Source organism: Xiphophorus hellerii, chromosome 15 (assembly GCF_003331165.1).
Source record: "Xiphophorus hellerii strain 12219 chromosome 15, Xiphophorus_hellerii-4.1, whole genome shotgun sequence".
In the NCBI taxonomy this organism is placed as follows: domain Eukaryota; kingdom Metazoa; phylum Chordata; class Actinopteri; order Cyprinodontiformes; family Poeciliidae; genus Xiphophorus; species Xiphophorus hellerii.
The window spans coordinates 15,769,723-15,793,776 of record NC_045686.1 but is presented as its reverse complement, the minus strand read 5'-3'; the positions used below and the strand labels follow the sequence as shown (position 1 = coordinate 15,793,776).

Sequence of the window (24,054 nt, the reverse complement as noted above, 5' to 3'; positions counted from 1 at the left end):
GTGCTTCTTTGTGATACAAAGCCGTTGCTTTGAAGCTATGCAACGTGTCTTATTCAACGCCGTTCTTGGAGCAAAAGGGATCTAGAGTATAGATAACATGTGTCTAGAAGTGAATGTTATTTAGCGCTGCAACCATGTGATGAATGTTTTGACCCCACCCCATAGAGTTGCAGCGCCCCTTGTGGCAGGGTTCCTAAAGAGAAATAAAAAGAGAGGAACAGACAGATGTGTTTCAGAGCGGTTGGAGATTTGTAACTGGAAGCATCTCTCTGTCTGCTCTCCTCGCGAGTATAAAAGAATCTAACTCTCTTGTCTTTCCTGTATTTGTTTAAATTGTCTCTAATAGGTATTTAGACCTGACACCTCCAAACGTGGGTCCCGCTATCCCCTACGCCACCACGGCAGGCCCCAGAATATGAGCATTTTAGCACTGGTTTGCATGTATATCATAATTTCCGTAGTTTTACTTTTCTGGACATAGTGGAGCACTTCAAACAGCCTTTACATAAAACATAGGCGTGCAATTAAACCTGAACGTAAACTATAATTACTGCAGTATGTGGGTAGTGCAATGGTGTGCAACCGTAGATGCTAAGCTCTTCAGAGAGCCTTGCACTCACCTTGCGACAACCCTGACTCCCAATGTGCCGATGAGAACGTATTCGCAGAAAAAAAATGAGATTCAAAAACAAAATTAGATCACAAACGCAAGCTTACACACCCACACACGTTTTGCTTCGCTATGCTGTGTCTCTGAAAAGAAAGACATCAGACACCAGCAGAGAGGAAGATGTAATCTAGCCAGTTTGGTAAACAGTTACAACATACACACACACTCATATATCCGATGAGAGCCCAAAGGGAGTTCCAGTCAAACAGCATGTATTAGTGCAGTCAACAACATTTGCTGGCTGCCTGCCTGTGTGGCAGATCCCATTGCCAATGGTCCTCACAGGCTAAAGCTGGCAGTTATTAGCTACAATTTACAGGACAGCTCATATCATGTACTCCAAGGGGACTTGTAACTGTAGTACTTGCAATAGAATAGCTTTCATAGCTCTCTTGCTGCGGTTGGAAAGCAAGTTTGTATCATTAAATGTCAGGGATTTCAGGAATTTGTGGCCATCATTAAATATATTTTCAAAGTCAGAAACTTTTTCTTTTTTCATTGTGAACAATGAAGTCTAGTTTAGATGATTTTAGAAGTTTATTAACATTGAATATGTTTTAGTTCTCATTTTGAACTGCATAATATATTATACTTTCATGTCAACTATAAGGACATGCACTAAATCATCTCCTACGATGATTTAGCGCAACCAAAACGAGAGTATTCGTTTTGAATCAAGGCTCCTTCATTATTAATCTAATCACAATAAAAAGAGAAATTCAGGCCTACTTTTCACTTTAAATTATATTATAAAAAAGAGCCCCCACCAGGAAAAATGTCACTCACGTTTTTCATAAGCAGGCGCAGTTTGTCAATGTCCCCGAGCTGCTGCAAATCTTTAAGTGTCAGGCTGAGTTCACATGATGCCTCATACACCAGCGTTTCCATGGTGACCAAGTCATCAGCCAGGAGCTCCAGCCCCGGGATCTCCCGCTCTTTCCCCAGCCTTACCAGTGACAAGGAGCAGTCCACCTGACAGGGACAAGAAATGAAAATGGAGAAGAAAGAGCAAAAGTAAAATTAATTCAGATTGTGAGAAAAGCATGAAATTAAACATTTTAATTCATTTGTAGATTAGGAATTAGTATAAAAATAAAACTCAGTCCTTCAAAATTCAAAGACATAGCAGAAAGTGTAATATTAATTCGGCATTCTTCATTCTGATACCCTTCAATAACATCCAGAGCAAGCAATTCCTTTCAGAAGTTTCCTAATTAGTAAATACAGTGCACTTGTGAATAACTTAATCTCTGTAATATTCCAGCTGCACTGTAAAGGCCTCTGAGAACGTTAGCGCACAAACAGCATCATAAAGAAATGGCAACACAGTAGACAGATTAGGGATAAAGTTGTAAAGACGTTTAAAATAGAGTTAGGATATAAAGCTTAGAAGATTTTAAAGAGCACTGTTCAACCCAGTGTTAAAAAGGAAACTTTAACAACTACTGAAAGAAAGTCTCCATCCAAATCATGAACTGTAGAGGAAAAACTAATATCCATTCTAAGAGTACTTGAGGAGCTAATTTCCAAATAAGAACATGCAAGAAAAATTATTCTCTAGATATGCAGACATGGCTAATATGCTCCCAAGTACTTGCAGCTATAAATGCAGCAGAATGTGTCTTTGACAAGGTAATAACTTGCGGGAGAAGGAATACAAATGGAGACATGCACAAAGTGTAAATGAGCTGTGATTAACCGCATTTTTAGTCAAATTTCTCTCATCACACCCAGGCCCGATCACTGCCAGACCTCTAGAATAAGGAAGAACCATAAACAGAACTATAAACAAAAAAAGAGAACTAACATCTAAAGCACTGCAGGGCTCACTCTTTTCACTTATAGTAAATGTTAATGTCCTTGCTGTCAAGAAACACAAAGCAGTTATGGCACAATTTGTACTAAGGGGAAATGGCCTATTTTCCATAGAGGCAGATTGGTTAGGACAGTGTTTTTCCACAGAATAAATGCACTCTTCATTTGGATACTGCATTTTTTATTTACTCACGTTATCTTTACCTGAAAATAAAACTTCTTTTATGATATACAAAATATTCAATGATCCAGCAAAAAAGACAAAGTTGTGAGATTTGCTGTACTGTATTTCTTGGCACTGTATATCAGAGTACTTTTTGTCAAATGTTATAAATATTGGAATTCATTCATTAGTGCAGTCGCTGTACGACAATGCATTTTCATTAGCAGTTTTGTGTCTCTGCACAATGTTGGTCACAATTGGACAGTGATATAGTGAATATAGAGGGTGTAGGTAGCAATGTAACAGGTCAATAAAAAGACACTCCTGAGGTTACTGAAGTAGGACACAGAAAAAGCAACGGTATCCCAGCCAATCCTAGACCAAGTAAAACCCATCAGTCTTTGCTAATATCCAATCATTATTCGTTCCACAATAAAGCAGACGATTTGGGCTTCCTGCTATTCGGATCAATAGAATTCCATCCAGAAGAGCAACCGATCAATATTGGACCACCTATACACTGGCAGCATGCCCGACCAATCGATGCGGACCTACCTGTGGATGTCAGCCAATCAATAGCAGATGCCACTGGGCCTCTGGGTGATGATTGCTTTCTCCATTCCTTTAAAGCAGAGCTTCTTTGGCAAAGCGTCTTACACAGAGACATAAGCACACTCACATACTACAACCTACTACTTATTTCAGCATATTTCTACTGGACAAGTAATTTCATATATTTCCTTGCTGAATGTACATTCTTGCAAACAAACAGAGGCCTCAGGAGAAACTCAACCAGCTTGACTCAGAGCTGGACTGATTGGATGCAGAAAGAGAGAGAGAGAGAGAGAGATGACTATTGATCCAAATGTGTGAAAAGATCCTCCAGAGAGGGATTTCCCTGTCTCATTGTTGACAGGTCAGATTTCAAAATAAGCATCTAGGTTTAAAACTGATTTTTAAAATTCCCTCTTAATGAGACACTAGACACAGTGAAAGAGTGACCAAAGTCTTCTCTGGTAGGAAGGAGCGCACACAGTCTGGTAGGAAGGAGCGCACAATCCTTACTGCATGTCAGCTGGATGAAAGACAAATTTATTGATTTGGAAATACTTCCTCTCACAAAACTAAGGCCCAGTGCACACATAGCCGAGTATTTTTAAAATAATGCAGCAAAGATATTTATTTCAATAACATAATGTCGTCCACACCCGATTGGTTTAAGAAGTGTTCATTCACACAAACCAACTGAAATCGACTACTGAGCCATAGTGTAATTCAGCAACAAATAAATGTGACGTTTATTTGTTGAAGACTGTCGTACGTTTACCTCCAAATCTCCAATGTCCACATGCAAACAAGGAGAATCCTCAAACCTTCACTTTGGCTGGAAGTTTTAGTATCAATCATTTTTAGAGCTATTAAACAAATGTTACGTGTAGATGAAAGGATCAATCTTCTTTTCTGACAAGTCTTAAAAATAGATTTTTGAAAGATTTAATTTCTTTTACTTAAGTGAATCCTTACTGCATACATTACTGAAAGGAAAATAAGTTAACTAAATTATTATTATTTTATCAACATCACCACTACTACAATGGGATTCAATTTAAAAAGCAAGAACTGACAATCCATTTAATCAAGCAGTTTATCATAACAGCTTCATAGTCCTAATTACATTTGGACATAGTTTATCAATCTCCTATTCTTCTCCGGGATACATTTTCAAGTCTTGGTCAGAGTATGTCAGTAAAATGGTCAGATTTCTGAATGTCTACTATACTAGCACACTAACACACTAGCTAAATGCAGGTGTGGTACAGCTAATTAACTTGTTTTTAATCAGTTTGTTTAATATCAATGCAAGTCTGTAAACATCACAAAGGCCAAATGAAAAATATTTGATGCAGTAAGCCCCTCATAACTACGACTATATTGTTTAGTTAAAATGTCAATGCCAGAGCAAGTAATGGTATAGCTCTAACTACAAAAATTAATATATTATTAAATCTGAAGAAAGAATTGTTTCTTTGTTTAGTTTTAAATAAAAATAATTGAATCATTTTATGCATTTCTCACAAAATTCTTATTCAACATGGTACATCCATCATATCATAAGCATCTCCCAATCAGCCCATGCCTAAATCTAACATTTTAATTATGACCCCATCTCCGCCTCTGTTATCATTATTGATTAAGTATTATCATCCATCTTCAATCTTTTCTTTGTCTCTCCATTATCTCCCTTTCGTAAGTTCTCCATGATTCTCCAGCTCAATTGAAGCCTCCTTTTTCCCTCATCCTTATCCAATCTTAGTCTTTTCTTTCAGACATCAGTCTCTCAAATTCTCAACTCTGCTCAATTTCTGACCCACTCGTCGTCTTCTCTTTCCCTCCCACTTTCTAATAGAAGTCTTCAGCAGTCACTATAGCTGGCCTCTCTTTGAACTCCCTGCCTGGCCATCTGCTTTCCCTGTAAACCAGCAACCCCTGTTCTCATTTCTGTTTTTCAAAAGGCATCCCCTTATTTTGGGCCATTTTGTTGCAAGTGCAACCACCACTTGTTTTTAATATAATTTCTTTCCACCTCTTCAACCCCATATAAGTGGTAATTTTCTTCACACAGAGCTCTTTCCATGAGATTGCTTTCTTTTTCTATTGAAGCATCTGTCGGTGTTGGCCTCTCTTCACTTTGTGTTTGTAATGCGCTAACCTAGTGGGAAATGCTGCATTGGCCCTGCACTTATCTGCGTTTTTTCTTTCTTGTTTTACACTCTCATGTTATGCTTTTGAAGCTTGTTCCTCTATATGAGTCATGTTGTCAATCCCCCCCCTTCAGCATCTTGGTAGCCAACTCTCTATGACTGCTTCACAACACTCCAGCTTCCCCTGATGTCGCTCCTTTTTAATCAAGACCCATTTTATCTACACTAAATCATTCTCCCAAGCATCAACAGCAGCCAGATTATGAAGGGGAAAAAATGCATCGCCTTGCAAAAGCATGTATATCATTAAAACTTTTCACATTTTGTCACATCACAATCACAAATGTCAATGTATTTTATTGGGATTTTATTTGATAAGCAAACACAAAATAGACTAAAACTTAAGTGATACAATAATTTATATTCAGTGGCAAGAAGAAACTCATTTTGGAGGGATCAAAGCACAAAAAGGTTTTTTTGAGAGTTTGACACGACTCATCTGTGGGGTACACAGAAAATATGTTAAAATAGGGGCTCTCTTTTCAACAACATAGAAAAGACTACATAAGGAAGTGAACTAACAGAACTCCTCAGCCTGAACACACCTTCTCCCCAGTGATACATGGTGGTGGTGGCACCAACATGAGGGAATGTTTTTCTTCAGCTGAAGAAAAACATTCCCTCTATTTATCGATGGAAAGATAAATAGAGCTAAATAAAAAAAGGTACTCCTCTAAGAATGAGGTGAAAGATCACTTTCCAGCAGGAAACAACTCTAAATATTCAGCAAGAGCTACAACTGCATCTATCTAATTAGGTCAATTAGATAGATCCAATTAGATAGACCATAGACCAATTAGATAGATCCACTCAAAGTGCAAACCTAATTCCAACTGAAATTTTAATTGGATGTTAGAATCAAAGATACCTATGGTCAGGTAGAGTGGTACATTCATTGTGTTAATGAAGAAGAAAAGCATGAATGATAAAAACGACTGTTGATTGCAGTTGGTATTATCAATGTGACATTCAACAATAATATTGTGATTTCATGTCTTTCGTACTATCATGCAGATCTAGTTCGTAGATAAACAAAACTGGTAGAAATATACCACAAAGGAAAGAGAGGCAAGAAGACTTGCTTCTGTAATTACAATAAAATTGATCAATGAGAATTATTTTTGACAAATGCATGTCACACTTTAGGTTTCTATTTGAAAAAAGAAAAAAAAAGATAAACTATGCATCATTTTAACTTCACTTCACAACTACGAAGTATTTGGTGTTGCTATGTGACATGAAACCTTTATGAAACAAAGGTTTCTGGTGCATCTGGAAAGGTTCAAATGGTATGAATACTTTTACAAAGGAATGAAATACCAGAATTTTTAGGATCTATGTCACTTCAACACATGTGAGAAAAAGTGTGAAGGCACAGAAGATATGAGGAGCAAGGCGAGTCTCAAGAGACTCCTGGAGTAACGTGTTAAGGAGCAAGAGAAGATGAGTTCTAATTAAAAAGAAACAAGGGAGAGAATGAAAGGGAAAGCTGGTGTGATTCCTGGAGATTAACAAAGCCTACGATTTTTTTTTTCAGACCCTCTAAGTCTCCCTCTCTCTAGTGCATGATGAAAGCAACAATTCCCCAGGTCTCACAAAAAATGAGCAATGGACCCCCAAGTCTCTATTCCTCCATCCTCCTTGAGCTGAAGGAAAGGAATGAAATAGAGAAATGAAGGGGAACAATATGACTTCTGCCTAGTTAGTCCTTTCACAAAGATAAAGAGAGTGCTCTGACATTTTTGATCCATCACTGTGAAGGAGGTAAAAAGGGGACAGGGTTGCAGTTTAGATGGTGTGGGTGGAGATAGTGGGCAGCTCCAGCGTTTATATCCCATTACTCCTCTAAACAAGTCCTATCAAGTCCTATTTTACAGCCCCGGCATCAGAGCACAGATGACAGAAGCTTTGGTTTCTCTTCATTAAAAGTCCATATGGCCAATATGATAATAACTGTCACAGACAGGATCAAAGTGACCTTGACTGATGGAGGTTGGCAACATCTCTTCTGCATTATGAATCCACGCTCATCACACTTTTCTGCCCTCAATTATCTAAAAGTAGTGTGCAACAGCAATTATCTTTCCAATAGCCAGACTTCCATTAATTGCTTTCTGCTGCTGCCCTGCTGTAAGTCACAATAAAGCAGAGGGAACCTGAAAAGAGTAATCAACGGGGTGCGCAAGATGTTTTATGTTAATGGGAGAAAATACCTGCAGTCTGAGCTGATTTCATTCCCAACAAGGGACAAGAAAATGTTTTCAAACTGAAAGTGAGAGCAACTGGAAATGAAATACTTCAACTGTTGGACATCCAAAGCTAAAAGCCCTTTTGGTGAAGCGTTTTACACTCACTACTGTAGATATCTGTTTGCACAAAAGAGTTTTTGGTTTCCACCTACAAATGAAAGAAAGCGCTAAGAGGTGGCTATACTTGTGGCAATTAGGCTAAAATGTTACATCTGCTAAATATGAAATGTGGAAATATACAATAAGCATGTAGATATGAGCATAATATAAAGTAAACAGACAATACACACCTTTGTACCCACTTATATAACCTATGCCCTATAACAATGATCTTAAGTAATCCATTTCTGCTTGAAGTTTTTTCGTTTTTAAGGTCACTGTGAAAAAAAGTTTCACCATCTTTTCTTTACAACGTTGCTTTAGTTCATTGAGACTTGGATATACTTTTACAACGCTCTTGTAAGGTGCTGGAGAATCATTTTAATCTGGTCAAGGTCTGGACTTTTACTAGGCCATTTCAAGATCTTAATTCTTTATCTTCTCGTTCATTTTACTGGAAATTTCAGTGATTTTTGGGATCATTGTCAAGCTGTATGACCAGTTTAGCCTAAACTGTAGCTGACAGACAGATGGCCTCACAGTTCACTTTAGAATACTTTAGCATACACAGCCACTGGAAGGTACAAAACTATTCCAAATCATCATCTCTACATCATTAGGCTCAACAGTGATATAAGAGGTTCTGCTGTTTTTTCCAATGTTCATACCTGTCTGGAGGTGGAGTCGATGTCCTGGGCTCTGCTCCGGTACCAGTCAGATAGAAGCTCAATGGACGGTGTGGCTGTACGAAATCTTTGCAACTCTGGAGAATCCTCATATAGGAAACCGTCATCATCAAACAAGCTTTGGTCCAGAACCGCTCTAGATAATTGAAAGGGGAGTTTTTATTTATGTAAATCATTACATCCTTACATCCAGTCAAATTAGTTACTAACTAAAAGGGTATTGACTAGAATCAGACTCTTTTTAACTTGATTGGTCAATCAAAAGCTCATGAAAACTATCTTAAGACAATAGCAAGATTTAATGTATTACAGAATGTATTATTTTTATCCATTTGAGCTTTGTCTATCATGTCCATTTTTGTAATGTTGCCCAATTCTATTATGGAACATGCTGAGTTTAGAAATCAAAGCACTGCTGTTAACATTTCACAAACTGATGAGGGAAGTATGCATGACATGGTAAAGAAGTCAAACATTAGCATTTAGAGTTGATACCAAAGCAATAAAATATCTCCTTATCTCAAGAAATAAGATAAAGCATTGATGGAGGAAAGAATACCAGCATAAAAACGTTATTTTTATTATCTAAACAAAAATGAAACGCCAGGACACATTTCCAAATAGGCGATAATCTATATTGCCTCTCTACACCAAGGAGTAATAAAACTGTGCCTGAAAAGTAAAATTGTAAATGAAGCTGCCTCCCTCATAAAAGACAGCAAATGGCACAAATTGGCAGCACAACAGGATTCAGCATTAGTCTGATATGGGTCTATTTAACATTTGGATAATAGGATGTCATGTTTTGTCTCACATAATGATACCAGCACAAGCATCTGGCCTTTATGGAACAGGAATTATTACAATTTTGCAATGTGGATGGGAGGCTTTTTGTTAATATATGGGCAGATCATATAATTACACATTAAACCCTATGGTCTGAATGTTGGAGTTTAATATGTTTAAATTTGAAAGGCTAAAAATCAGTTAGTGTTGATGTAAAGTATTTACCTGCACTCCTCTGCCTCACACCAGTCCATCTCTCTGTGTCTTTGCTCCTCCCAAGGGATCAACACCAACTCCCCTCTTTCATCCGTACTGTAACGGAAAGAGGGATTAGGGAACAGCATCCACAAATGCAAATTTCAAATTACATAACTGAACAAACCGGCTTATCAGGACAACCATAAACCACCTGCAGTGCTGTGAAAAGGCATGTGGACCCTTAAAGGGAACTTTTGTTTTTGACAACCTGAATAAATAAAAAATGCAGTTTGTGAATCATGATTTCATTTATTAAGGTAAAAAGGCTTTGCAAAACAAACCCGGACCTAAGTGGAAAAAATAACTGCCAACTTCAATGCAGTCTAAATCAACTGGTTAAACATTTTTTTTCGGTTCAGTTGCACTAACTATAATCATACCTGATTACTGGTAGACATGTGAAACTGTCAACTATACTGCCAAAACATTGGATCATAGCAGCTACAACAATTTCAACTCTTTAGAGAAGGTGTAGGATTGTGTTAATGATTCTTTAACCTTATATGCTGGAGCTGATGAGTCCCAAAAAAATAAATTCTCATGCAAAAAGCATAAAAATGCCTACACACAGAGACTTCCATGGTGAAGAAAAGTGCATTTCTTTCTGTTATCTACTCCTCTGTGGACAGAGAAAATATGTACTGTGGCTGTAAACTCCAAGAGATAGTGCAGCTACAAATCATCTTCGGTGCCGTTAAAGGCCGAGTGCACACGCGCTGCAGCAGTTTTATTAGCACTGCTATAAATTCTATCCAATCACAAAAATACATGAAAAGAAAGTAGCAGGTGTGATTTATGTTGACTTGAAAAAATTAGTGTCAGAGATTCATAACAACACTACAGCAGCGCAAATTCATCCAAATTTGGAGAAGGGACCAAACCTAATATTACGTTTATTAAGGACTTAATAAACTTGAGCAAATTCATTCTATTTTACTTACTACCTGGTCTTTTTTCTTCATTAACGACAGCTCTGTTACAGCGAGCAGAGTAAATATTGGTGAGCAGGTTCAGATATCAATAAGAGGAATAAATCATTCTGCATCCACAGCTCTGATCTACTTCACATCCAGGGAGCAGGGCAGCAGGGGTGAGGCGAGGATGCACAGCATTTTAACTCTTTGGGTTTGTTGTGAAAACAATTTCAAACTACAAGTAAACTTTTTCGACACCAATGTTTCTCAAAGTCCCCACAAAGACCTGATCGATATTAGAGAAGAACACTATATTCACCCTCCCTCCCCTTGTTTCAATGAAGCAAGACTTCAGTGTATAGAGTGAGCCCCAGACAGATGGTGTGAGCGCGCTCCGTCTGCTGCAGTGTGGGTGTGAGTGCTGAAGGAGCAGCAGTTGGTGCTCACAAGCTGAGGGAAATGGAAAACTGGCCCACAGCGGCAGCTCCATGATGGATGCCCACTGCAGAGCCACAACCGCCTGACCTCCATACAAACTCAAGACATGCCTAATATAAAAAAAGAAAGGCTGTACAGAACTGTGTGAGTGTGTCTGGGCATGCGTGTAGATGGAAACCAGAAGGACAATTACTCCTGCATGGTAAAAGTCATGAATCCAGAAGACCGTTTCCGTTTTTATATATATAACTGTTTCTTTGTTAAAAATGTGTTTGACTACTGTTTACTGTAGCAGCCTCATACAGTCTTTAAGCACAAATGTTCTATACAATAAAAACACAATAAAACTAAGGTCAGACAATCCCGACATAGGACAAAACACACCAGACAATTGAATCCTTGATACTAAAATGATTCAACTAGCCTATCGTTTATATTTTACTGTAAACATGCAGAGCACCTTGCCAAATATTCATCATTTTTGCACTTGCATTTCGTCAAAAACAATGTAATTTAAATGCATTTTATGAGATAGATCAACACAATGCAATTCAGAATTCTGAAGTGAAAGGACAAAAATTCATCTTATATTTGTTTTAGAAATATCTAAAATGTTTGTCATGCATACATTATCAATATGTTGTAGTGCCAAATGTTACTGCAGTTAAAGCGCCAAGCTCTGCATACATAGACTGATATTTTTTGGAGCAAAAAGCTCAAGCTAAGTCAGCCTGGATGGAGCGCATCTGTGTCCATCTTTTTTTGGGGCACAGATTCTAAACAAGATTTAGGCCTAAACTTTGACTGGACCATTCTAACACATAATTAGGCTTTGATCTAAACCATTTCATGTCTTGGAAGGTGAATGTCTGCTTAAGTATCAACATCGTTACAGTCTCAAACAGATTGTATTCCTTGACAGTTGTGTATTTAGCTCCATCCATCTTCCCAGAGTATCCCCCAAACATGATGCTGTGCATCAAAAGTGTACCTTTGTTCTAATATGACCAGAACACCTTCTTCTTAAACATGTTTGCTATGTCCCCTACATGGGTTGTGGCACTCTGTAAATGAGACTTCTTAGAATGTTCTAGTCAGTATACGATAGTTTTAAATTTTAATTTCTTGTCTGTAAACTGAAGCAAACTTTATACCTGTTAATCCAGCTAAGCATGTCTTTTTAACAAATTTGTCTGTCCTCTGGCGCACCATTTAAATCCTACTGTCACTAATTTGGCTTTTAAAATGGATAGTGATTTTAGGTTTGACAGTAAAGCGAGAGCAGTGGTGAAATCCGGCTTTCTGCTGCTGAGGCAACTGGCCAAAATTAAACCCATCCTGTCAAAAGATGATTTGGAAACAGTAATCCATGCTTTTGTTGCAATTTTGTTGGATTATTGTTACTGGCTGTTCCTTGGTGATAGCCAGTCATCCTTGTCACGTCTTTAACTGGTGCAAAATGCAGCCACCCAGCTTTTAGATGGTACATTGAGAAGGGAGCATATTATTCCTGTTTTATTCTTTCTACAATGGCTGCCTGTCAATTTTAGAGTTAATTTTACAATTCTTTAATTTGTTTTTAAAGCCTTAAGTAGTGTTATCCCACACCACCTCTCTGAGCTGCTGCACTTGCACACGCTGTCTTCATCTCATTGCCATAATAAAATAGACAGGTCTCTTCCAATGATAATTTTAAATGTAGTCTAAAGAACCAGCTCTTTGGTTTTGACTATGACCATGTATAAAATGTTACTTTTATTAGGATTGTATTGATTTGTTGACTTTTATTTTCTGCAATGTAAGTATGCATTTTAATTTGTGTACTTTATTGTGTTTTATATTTTTACTCTTCCACATTTTATCCTTAGCACTTTGGTTTGCGCTTACAGTTTTAGAAATAAAGTTGGCTTCCTTTATTGATCAACTTGTTTCTGCAATAAAGAATCACATTTCCCTTACAGAAGCTACCATTTCTACCTTTACTTTGATTTACACTTATTTTAGCAGCACAGTGTAAAGCAATGAGTTTTTTTAAGTAGCAGGGTAAATTAATATGAAACCACACTCTCAAAAAAGTGCTTAGCAAAGCTAGCAGTTCTGCAGGGGTCCGGCAAACAATATGCTAATAAATAGCCCATGATGTAGCCAGGTTGTTTTAATAATGATCAACCAACAAGCAGAGCAAATTACAGTTGCAAACAAGTCTATTGAGAGTTGATCTGTACAGACTACTACTTAAGATAAATAGACAATAAGAATTATGGTAACCATGATTTCTTATTAAAGCACACAGGAGTCACATAACTAAACGAAATAAAAATTATTTTCAGGTACTTAGTAGCAAGCCTAATAGTGTAAGCATTCATAAAACTAATGATATGAACCATAGACAATGCTAATAAAAGTACCTCCTATGAGCCATAGAATAGATTAAAAAGAGAACAGAGGAATTATATAAACAGTTGAACTTTTTTTTCTTACAGATGGTATTGTGTAACCACTTGTTTTATTTTTTTCCCTTCTTGGAATAAACTTTTTAAAACTTTAAAGCAAAGTGATACATTTTAAAGTAAAGGATTACCATTCCAACTGTAGATACGTTAATGTGCCCTGATAGAACACATAGTCTCTAACAAGATTTTTAATGTCCCAGATTAATTACAATAAGTAAAGAAATTCTCCTTTTGCAGCAAGCTCATTTGTCACCGCTGGAAACTTGGATCAACTATGAAAATTAGCCTGATGCTAAATGAGTTATTGTTACATTTTAATTTATAAAAATAATTGTCGGTACTTTTCCACTGTACATAAAAAAATAGTACTATTTCTGAAATAACTTGAAGCTGACAAAATGCTAAGAGCATCTCTTATTGTCTAATCCATATTGAAAATGAATCAAACTTTGCTTTTATTAATTTATCAAGTTGGTTAAAATTAATAATTAAACTAGTGAGAAAAATAATATAGGGCTCCCTTAATCAGAATTTACTACTGGAAAGCAAAACATCCACATACACTTTACCAAACATCAATGTAAAACTTCTACAAATATGTGAAACACTATATGCCCATATCATATCTGGCAAGAACCTGAGAGGTATTTCATAAAAAGAAGTCATGATCTTGCTCTTGGCTTTTCATGTCAGACATGTATTTTAAATCATTTGTATCATGATGTATGTGAGCCTCTGTTTATGTCTCACCAGGCCTCGGGCAGCAGAACGGCATATTCGTGGGGAGAGGTGGTTTCTGGAAAGTTGTAGAGGATAGCCAGCCTGTGCTGCAGGAGTTCTTCTCCATGATACGTGAACAGAATATTCAGAGCCTGAACATTGCTCTCCTACAGATAAACAAACATGAGAAAATGTCAACTGTAGTCCCTACAGTTTTATTTTTATTTAAAATGAAACTGAAAATGCAGAGAATATCTTTTTTTAAGGTGATGAATGCAGCTAGAATAAGACATCATGAGAACAAACTGAAGAAAATGAGACTCTCATGTTACCCTGGCATAGTTTCTTGCAGACAGAACAATATTTTGACTCCGGAACTTCTTGAAGAACTCTGCATCATATTTCTGTTCAGCTGCATGAGGCCCACCAAGTATCTCCTGGAAAAAAAGGGAGGGTGGAGCAGAGAAAAGTAGAAATGAAAAACTGACAAAAAGGTTCATTAAAACAAATTTGAGAAGCAGAAAGGCTATCTTTCCAGAATAACTGTTGCAAACCAAACTAAAGATGGAAGGGACAGAGAAAGAAGCAGATGAATGTGAAGAAATGCAGTAAAGAAGAGTCAACAGAGATGCTATTTGACTTTGTAGCTTAGAGCTGCTTTGGGCAAATCTTAGGTATGTGTGTGCGTGTGATGGCGTGTGTGGGCGTGCGTGTGGGTGTGTGTGTGTGTGCATATGTCAGGAAGGAACATTTGTTGTTCTGGCCTTTGGCTAGAGGGATTTATCTGTGGGTATAAAATCTCTGCAGCATCTTTCATGCTTGAATATGCGTGTGCGTTGAAGAGCATGTCAAAATGTGTGTGTGTGATGGATAGCCTTTGAATGGGTCATACTCAGACAGAGTCAGCCCGAGTTGGGATGATAAAAACCCTAATATCATATTCATAGATGGCCAGAGAAAATGGATTGGGGCGAAAGGCATCTGACGAGTCCTGCCGTTACCATGACAATGTCCGAGTAAAGTAAGGGACGTCACCCTGTCAGCGCTGAATATGCAGCAGGGCAAAGAAAATCTCATCTCCCCTTGCATGGGGGCAAGCTTAGCCTTGTTCATTTGTGATTTATTGTGGATGAGCAGGGTGTGCATGTTAACATCCTTCAAACTGAATATAAAAATCCACTTTTTTTTTTTTCAAGCACTTGGTTGCAAGAGTCAAGCTCCACTTCAGACGTGTCTGTTGCGCTGAAGTGCTTCTATAGCCAGTCTATCAGTAATGCATGTGTTAGAGCACGAAGGATCTGCCACTTCTTCAGTCTTCCATTCATATACTTAAAAATCCTCTCACATCCATATCTTCTTTAGCTGTTTTTATATTTCTAAAGAGATTAGTGGGGTTAAGAGAAAGTATCCATGCAGGATAGATGAGAAAATCCTCTGCGCGTTGTAGGGATTTGATATGAAAGCAAAAAGCATTAGTTTGCTGGTGGGAAAACATCTAAGCCATAAAGAATGTTTAAGGAAACATTAAAGGTGTTTGTGTTCCACATAAATACAAGTAAAAATATGGGAGGCATTAGAATCCCTTTTACTTAATGCAATTTTAATTAAAATTAATAGTACTTCTAAGTCCTTCTCTTTGTATTAATTCCCACAGATTCAAGCTGGACTCTTAGGATAAAATTAGGATGTGAGTTTGGAAAACATCCATTCAGACTCCACTGGGCCTGCAGACTAAAGAATGAATAATCAATGCCCAACTGGAAACAGCCTCTATTAGGGGTTTATAGAGACCTTGTCACACAAGATCATGCAACAATATGATATTTCTCAAAGTGAAGCCTGTCTTGCAAAGCCCTGCTGTCAGGATGACTTTGTCTTCATAAAAGTGTGCATTATAATTAAGCATCTCAGTATAAAAGTTTTTCGCTTTATCCTTGAGACCCTGTACTTTTTAAGACTCAATAAGAAAAGGAAGTGAATCTTGAACTGTCCTCAACAATTAAGGATTTTTCAAACACACTGCTTTCTTGTGACATCATGGAAATATCAAAAATGTCTGATTCTTCATTGTGTTTATTTTCTGCTTGTCTTAAGGTGCCACGTTAATCTGTTCAATCACTTGTTAGTAACTGAAGACAACATAGGAAGGACCAGCCGTCAAGCAGTTCCCAAAGGAGACAGATTCTGTGTTATAGCAAGGAATTCTGAGCAAAAGATATGGTGAATATACGGGCAGAGGCTGGCATTAAAGTGTTACCATCTGCAATGAAACATGTCCCAAACTCAAATGGACTGAAAGGCCAGTCAAAATGAAAGAAGTCTAAAATCAACAAAACAGACCAGAATACAGTTTGCAAATGCCCAAAGGGGCAGAATCCTTAATGCTTGGAGTCATGTGTTGAGATATGATGAAACTGAAAGTGATCTAACCACTGCTTTAGTTGGAGGGGAAAAAAGAGGGGCATCACAAGGCCCTTATCTCTAGCCCATTAAAAATGTGTGGTCAAAGATGAAAAGGCAAAATTACTTCAGTTCTGTCAGGAGGAATGGGTCAAAAGTCCAACCACCTATTGCAAGATGCCTTTTGAAGGAAACCCAAAATATTTGACCCCAGTCATACAATACAGAACATTTATAAACCTAACTATTAATTTGATTCTGTCCATTTGTATTTTGTTGAACAAGTTACCAAATTTCCCTATAACCAGCTTGGAAATTTTTTGTTTTTCTGAACGCTGCGAACTGAATCTTATTATGTTGAAATTATTGACATTTAGAAATGTCACAACTACATTGTGACCCCACTGAACACTGTGCTGTTCAGTGGGGTAGGCTTTGTTGTTTTGGTTGTTACCTCGTACGTTGCCAGTCGGTCCAGGTAGCAGAGCAGCTTCAGTCGACTACGACACAGCTCCTTCTGCTCCAGGGTCAACCTGAATATAAAAAACCAAAAGGCATGTCAGTAAAATCCAGACACTTAATTAAAGACCTCAACTCTGACACAAGGTCTTGGCCAGAAATGTTACTCACAGTGAGACTAGATATTTGCCTTAGTCTGTTCACTGCAAGAAGACACAAATTAACTCGAAATTGACTCATCTGAGGACACCCACAGGGACATATTGAACTTTTGACTAGACTGCCCTCCAAACTAATCATTTTCTAAGCCAGCTAAATCAACTTCCTTTGACCACAAAAACCTATTCAGTCATTTATAGGATTCCATCAATGAGGTGAGTGATTATCCTACAAGAATCAAATCAATGTCCAATATCATTTAATCACAGCTATAAATAAACTGAATGACTACAAACATTAAAGATCCAGGCAATCTCTGGGAAAGATCTGGTCTGCCCCTTGAAAATCAGTCTTGGATCAACAGCACTGGACCTGACCTCTCATCCTTCGTTTTAATCCTTAATCCCTAATTACCGAGGGTGATATCAAGTTTTATCGTGGTGTCTCTGCAAAGACTAACAAAGATTAACACTGGCTCAAAACACCCTCTGGCACATCAAAGAGTGCTGGCTTGGAGCTCGCACTACTGGTAATTACTTTGCTCTGTTTTCTCAGAGCGATGTTAAGAAAAAAAAATGGAGAGAGGAGATGAATGGCAAAAGGGTAAGGAAGAGGGATGAGGAGAGATGTAGAAAAAATATATTTACCCCTCTGCTGTTCTCTTGAGGATGTGACTGATCATTGCTTGAAACAATAAAAAAAGTACAGAGAACTTCTGACAGTGAGCAAATAGCTCATATTGTGGGAAGTTTCTTAATTTTGGTGACAAATTGCAACCTGTATCACTATCACTATTTTTGCTAATTTGATGATTATGGCTGTTAGCTAATGAAGACCCAACAGGTAGAATATTACATAGCCCAACAAAATACAAGGCTTTTAAAACAAATATCAACTAACTGACCAGTAAGTCCATGTACTGTAGATGATCTCAGTTGGTGGACGCTACAAGTCATTAGCTCTGAAGCAGGAACCCCTGGTTACTTAAGATCAGGTCTTAACTGTTCTGATGTTGTTTGGTGTAGTTTTGTGGTGCTAGGGACAGGCACCACAAAACGTATTCTTTGAAAATGAGACCACATTTTCAAAGAATACAAATTCAGTATCTCAGTAAAGCTGGTCAGCAGAAGGAAGCACAATGTGGTTGGCAGCTGCACTGACTGAACTTTATAAAAGCACAGTGAACCAACACGACTTCACAAATCATCACTGAGTGTGGAAACTTAACACTAGTCCTTAAGCAACTTAGATTCTGTGTCTTTTCACTCTTCCTCTACAGAGATACAGAATCTAAGAGTGATTTCCAAATAAAGAGTAAAATTTACTTTCATCTGAAAAGAGGACCATTATAATTAGTAACCAGTGTTATTTTGCTTCTTTCGCTCCCACTTAGCTTACCATTTCTATGTTTGGACACTGCCAGTTTCTTTGGAAATATTCTTTTCTGTCTTAACCTCCCTGTGGAGGGTGTTAATGACCGTCTGCTGGACAACTCTTAAGTCTGCAGTCTTCTCCATTATTGCATAGGTCATTGCATGGCCATAACATGAAAGTTCTGAATTTAAAAATATATATATATTCCCCTTTAGATGTCAATATTCAAACTTTCAGAAAAAAAAAATCATGGATTTTCATTGGCTGAAAGCTACAATCAAAATGCACAAAAATGACTGGATTATGTCACTGTCTGAATTAAGTTTCTAGTTGCAATTCTGCAATGTTGTTCAACTAAGAGGCAGTATAAACAACAAGGTTCTGCAGTCCAGTGGTGAATACAATAAAAGGAAACCTGGTAATTCACTACAGAGAGTAGAAGAGGATCTGCGCCTTTAAAAAGGTTTGTAGTTTATTTTTCTGAATTTTTCTTATAAATGTGAGAAAGAAAAGACTGAATGAATCAAATCTGTGACATCTTAAACTGTAATTCATGTGGTCTGTTGCAAAACGGCGTGTATGAGTGTGTGTTTATATGAAGTACACAGCCTGCATTCAACTATTCTTGCACAGGCAGACAAACATAGTCCAACACTGCAGAAAGGAGGAAATTAGACTCCTAGCTGAAGCGTAAATCTGATCTACAAAGAACACAAACACCTTGCAGCAGACTACATTCTTTTATCTTCACCCATGTCCGCCAATTTCTGATTTCTTTGTATATGATGTGAATGATAAATTCTTCTCCAAACATGCTGCACAGATTCTACTAAAAGGAACAGAGTGGGTTTCATTTAATCGGAACGCTCAATATCCATCAAGACTTTTAAAATGTTCATCTCTATTTTCTTACCAAAGATTGCCAAGATTTAGGAATAATGACATTTTATTTCACAGTTTGGACACGTGGCAGGATCAAAGATGCATTCTGTCTGATGGTCTACGGTTTGATGCACAAGGCGCCCTGACTTACTCAAGAGCAGATGTGATCGATACCAAGCCATTTCTGTAATGGTGGTGTAGTTAAAAAGAAATTAGGAGAATTATTATGTGACTCACAGGCCTCAGCCGCAGGCCTGCCGTCAACATGGCTGGTTCCATTAGGGACACACACACACACAAACACATTTTGGGAACACATGTCAGCTCTCTGGGAGACATGACGACTCAAAGACAGATAAGAGAGAAAAATATCCATGTTTTAAGAAGTAAATTCACTAATGACTCAATGCAATACCCTATTTTATGGTTATAAGTGATAGATTTTTTTACACCCTCCTAAAACCCTGCGCTCATCTTCCATCTTTTATTTATCGGCACGACTACAAGTCTGCATTAAAGCTCCGGTTTATTACATATACGATGAGTCACACAGATAATCACACAAGCAAAATGATGACACATTACAGCAAATGAATGGCAGCCATTACAAAGTTCCTCATTACAAAGTTTGTGCCTGTTTTCATTCAAATCCACACTGCAGGCTCAACAGCTACTGTAAGAAGAACAAAACAGTTACGCAATCCAGCAACTTCAGATTAAAACCAGCAGGAACTATGCAAACAGTATAGATTTGCATTTAGCAAGCGCAATTTCCCTGCGTGTTTATGATTATTTTCCTCCATCAACGTACATTTATTTAAACAGGTGTGTGTAATGTGCATGAAATCACATTAGGAGTGTTTTTGGGATACATGAGCACGCAAATTTGCATGTGCGTATGAGGGGTGATTAGTGATCACTAAAGGGTTTTTCATTAGTCTTTCCCTGGGCACTCGACAACAAAGGCATAAATTACCTCCAACAGATTACCCACTAATCTGTGCCAATGGTTTTCCTCTGTCTTTTCCCCCCTCATCCTCATTAGCATGGCTGCCTTTATGATCCTCTCTCTTCTGTGCCACCTAATCAAACTATCAGAGTTAAATTTGGCAGCCCTCTCTAATATCCACTCCTGTTTTTTTTTCTGTTTACAAATCTAATACGTTAGCCACAGTGTTTCCTGTTTGGAATAGAGTGGATACTAATAAAATAAAGTAATATTTTGATACACAAGACAACAACTTGCCAAATGAGCCATCTCCCACTAGGGAGGGTCAGGTTTCCCTTGGTGGGATTTTTTCACCCACTCAACAAATGGTTCTCCCAAGTTTTCTAGATAAATAAATAGATTACACCCACTGGTTAGTAAAAAGAAAAAAAGGGAAAAACATACCAATAAATAATTACATAAACATTAAATTAACTAAGCCTAAAAGACACCAAACCGGCGGTCTGCTTGCCAACTCAGCTTGAGTCCAACAGCCAAACAGATCCTCTCTTACATTCGAAGACAGAGACACCTACAGAATGTCTGACTGGCTTAAAATAAATAACAATTATGCAGAGCAAAATTAACTTTGTAGTGTTTTATTTCAAACATATTTCATAAACTCCACCACATATATTTTTGCCTGTTGGTTTTTGGGGAAAGGTTAGAGCTCAAATGGAACCATTAAGAAACCTTTTTTACTGAATAATAACATTTAAAAATTCTTTGTCTCCAAATTCTCAAGAGAGGTACCATCTCTCTATTATGCCCCTCACTTTTATATTAGTTCATCCTTTTGCTGACCATCAAAAATGACCCACAATATTGTGCAGAACTGAATAGGACAAAGTCTTTTTCTGACTTATACACTAATGGATAGATGGAAGGAGATACTGATAGCCAGACTGGATGGTCAGAGAGATGGGTACATTTTATTGCAGAATGGATTGCAGAGCAAAGGTTAGAAATAAACACTTTTCAGAAATTATATTCCATACTTTTTCAGTCAGGGAAAATAAAATAGCACATGAAAGCTGAAGTTGAATGTCAGAGATCCTTAACACGACCATAGTTTTGTTTGGTCTCAAAACTATCAGAAAAAGGTTGAGACCAAGGCACAAAAGACAAAAAGATAGAGAGAATGACTCCAGAGGTAAAGTGATAAGAACAGCTGATTTCAGGAGATAAGGTGAAGGAAAAATTCTCCATCAGTGATTACAGTGACAAAAATTGGGTTAAACCCAGTCACCATTCATGTGTTTTCAATACAATGGTTAAACTGATGCTTCACCACCAGCTATTAGACTGTTAGACTATAAAACTGCAGACTTAAAGGTCAAAAATTGGTAGTAAAACCTGCATACCTGCTGAAATCAACCTTGGCTAGCAGCTCCTGTCTTTTCCTTTTCTCCTTATCCTTCTTCATCTCTAGCTCCTCATCATCAGACAAGAGGTCTTCATATGGGAGATCATCAAGGTCCACATCGCCAGGCATGATAAACCTGAGAAATGGAAAGAAAAACAACATCATGCAGAAAAAGCTCCTTGACCGCAGGGGCAACACAGGTAAAAATCACTTGTGCCCCTAAGATAGATGTTTGTGTTCAGCCTCACGTATCCCACCTGCCACCATCTTCATTTAGCCCAATGGCTATGAGGGCCTCCAGGTCAGTTCCCTTCAGCCCATACTGAAGCAGCTCTTTAGCAGCATCTACATTTTCTGGGACACGCTCCACACACTCATGCAATACCCAGGAGCGCTTGCGGATTTTGCTCTAGGAGAGTTTAGGGGAATAAAATACGGAGAACTGAGACAAGAAGAAATTATGTGATAAAGTGAGATACAGAGTTAGAAAAGAAAATCAAAAAAAGATTACATGTTCTTTTTTTTCTTGAGCTTCAGCCTGTGATTTTCCCACTCAGCTCTTCTCACAAATTAAAATAATTATAAAGCGATAAACAGCTAAACGTTTGATATAAATAATCAGTTTTTTCTTGTATTTCCCTCAATTCTTACCAGATAATCTTGAATTGAGGCAATGCTGACATGGCTCTTCCTCCATTGTCTCTGGTAGACTAGATCAGAGTCCAGGTTATATGCCTGAGCGAGTGACAGAGCTTCTCCATATTCCTCATTGTCAATCTGTGAGGAAAGCAAAAGCATTTGCACAATCAACAACTCTGCCTTTTTTTTTGTATAATGAAACAGACAATGCAAAGGGAGGAGAATATGAACTCACAATTTAAGAGAAATGCAGTGGGTTTTTGTCTAGTGCATGAGCATAAAGCCTCTTTAAAAAACACATTCCAGCCAAAAAAGTGAATTTTGATTGAGACTTAAAGCAAACAAAGAATTAAAAAAAACAAACATCTGATATAATGTATGCACCATTTTATTTAATCTTCTCTTGAAGGGTTCAGCACTGATTAAAATTTTATTCACAAAGACCTTCAGGTGAATATAAAATATGAACTATAATGAATTAATTCATTGAAATGAAATTGTACGAAACAAAAACAAAAAAAGCATTATTAATATGTTATAATTTGTGTGTTTAATTAATCATTTGACCTTATTTATTTTGCTCCTTACAACTTTGAATGAAACTTAAAATTGTTTCTGCAAAGCACATAATTACCTTGAGTATCATCTTGGAAAATAAAACTTCTGTTTATTTACTGGGAAGAATGAAGTGATAATGAAGGTTTCTGAGCAAGTGTTATACTTATGGAACTGCTAACGGAGTTTTCAGTGAAGATGTTTTTTTTTCTTCTCTATCCAACCGAAACTCCTTTGAACCAGTTTTGATTTAGGGACAGAGGTACCAATTAACCAGAGATGGGAGAAACTTAGAGAAACTCCCTACAGTAGAGAGATGGGTGGAAGGCACTGTGTATGTGACTGATAAGATATAAAAGGAGAATTGTATATGTTAAGTTTCACTTCTTCTTCTTCCTTCTTCTCTCTTGCTTTTCTTTCTCACACGCTGATATTTACTCTGATTTTCTACATAAAAGATCTAAAGCCAAATGCGCCTTTCTCTGATTGATTCAGTGTTTCGCTGAATCAATCAGAAAAAGATTTTTCCTAAACAGTATGAATAGTGTAACAAAACTAAACTCACTTTGCTTTGTCCTTAACAGCTCCACATTTTATATTACAGGGAAGAGCAAGGAGGTCAAGGTTTTGAGTAAATGTGGCTGCAAGCAGTGTGTCCTTGAGCGGAAAGATTTACACATTCACATTTCAGGCTCAGAATCAATGTGTAATGTGCCAACGCTGCAGATAAGGAGACAGTCCCATGTTAAAAAGACGTTACCAAGAGACAATCTGAAATGTCAGAAGGAATCAGGAGCAAAATATTCTGAGCTTAAAAAAAGCATGAGATGTATAAAGCCACAACAAATCCAAACTTAGAGGTTAAAACCACACTAGAAGCCACTGTTTACTCAATAGAAGCATAAAATGAAAAACATATGACTTCTTTTTAGAAATAGAAATTTCCCCCATAGAAAACGCTTAAACTTTTGTACACGGTTCCAGTTGGTTAGGTCTCCAAATAATTTTTCTCTGACAACATTTCTTCTTACTTCCTCCTCTCGCTGATTTGACAAATTGCCACGTAAATATTGAACTCACATTTAAGCTTCAGACTTTGCTGTCACTACTTTAGTCTTGGGTGGCTACTGTGTTAAAAATTGATGGTTGTGTTCTAAGTTTTGACAACTTTCTTGGGTGCATTTTATTTTACACTTCCCCATACACATCTCTTGACTTT

The 24,054-nt window shown here is 37.5% G+C and overlaps 1 protein-coding gene across 2 annotated transcripts in view; it reads right to left on the bottom strand.

Moving 5' to 3' along the window:
- nbas (NBAS subunit of NRZ tethering complex) overlaps nt 1-24,054 on the bottom strand; it is a 166,723-nt gene that overhangs the window by 115,674 nt on the left and 26,995 nt on the right. Inside the window, exons 16-25 of one of the 2 annotated variants that reach the window (XM_032585504.1) lie at nt 22,293-22,418; nt 21,899-22,050; nt 21,640-21,777; nt 16,868-16,946; nt 14,346-14,450; nt 14,044-14,180; nt 9,456-9,542; nt 8,427-8,580; nt 1,457-1,642; nt 621-632 (exon numbers count right to left, since the gene is read on the bottom strand). In XM_032585504.1, coding sequence (XP_032441395.1) covers nt 621-632; nt 1,457-1,642; nt 8,427-8,580; nt 9,456-9,542; nt 14,044-14,180; nt 14,346-14,450; nt 16,868-16,946; nt 21,640-21,777; nt 21,899-22,050; nt 22,293-22,418 — 1,176 coding nt within the window. The remainder of the gene's footprint in view (nt 1-620; nt 633-1,456; nt 1,643-8,426; nt 8,581-9,455; nt 9,543-14,043; nt 14,181-14,345; nt 14,451-16,867; nt 16,947-21,639; nt 21,778-21,898; nt 22,051-22,292; nt 22,419-24,054) is intronic. The other variant, XM_032585505.1, reaches the window with a different exon arrangement.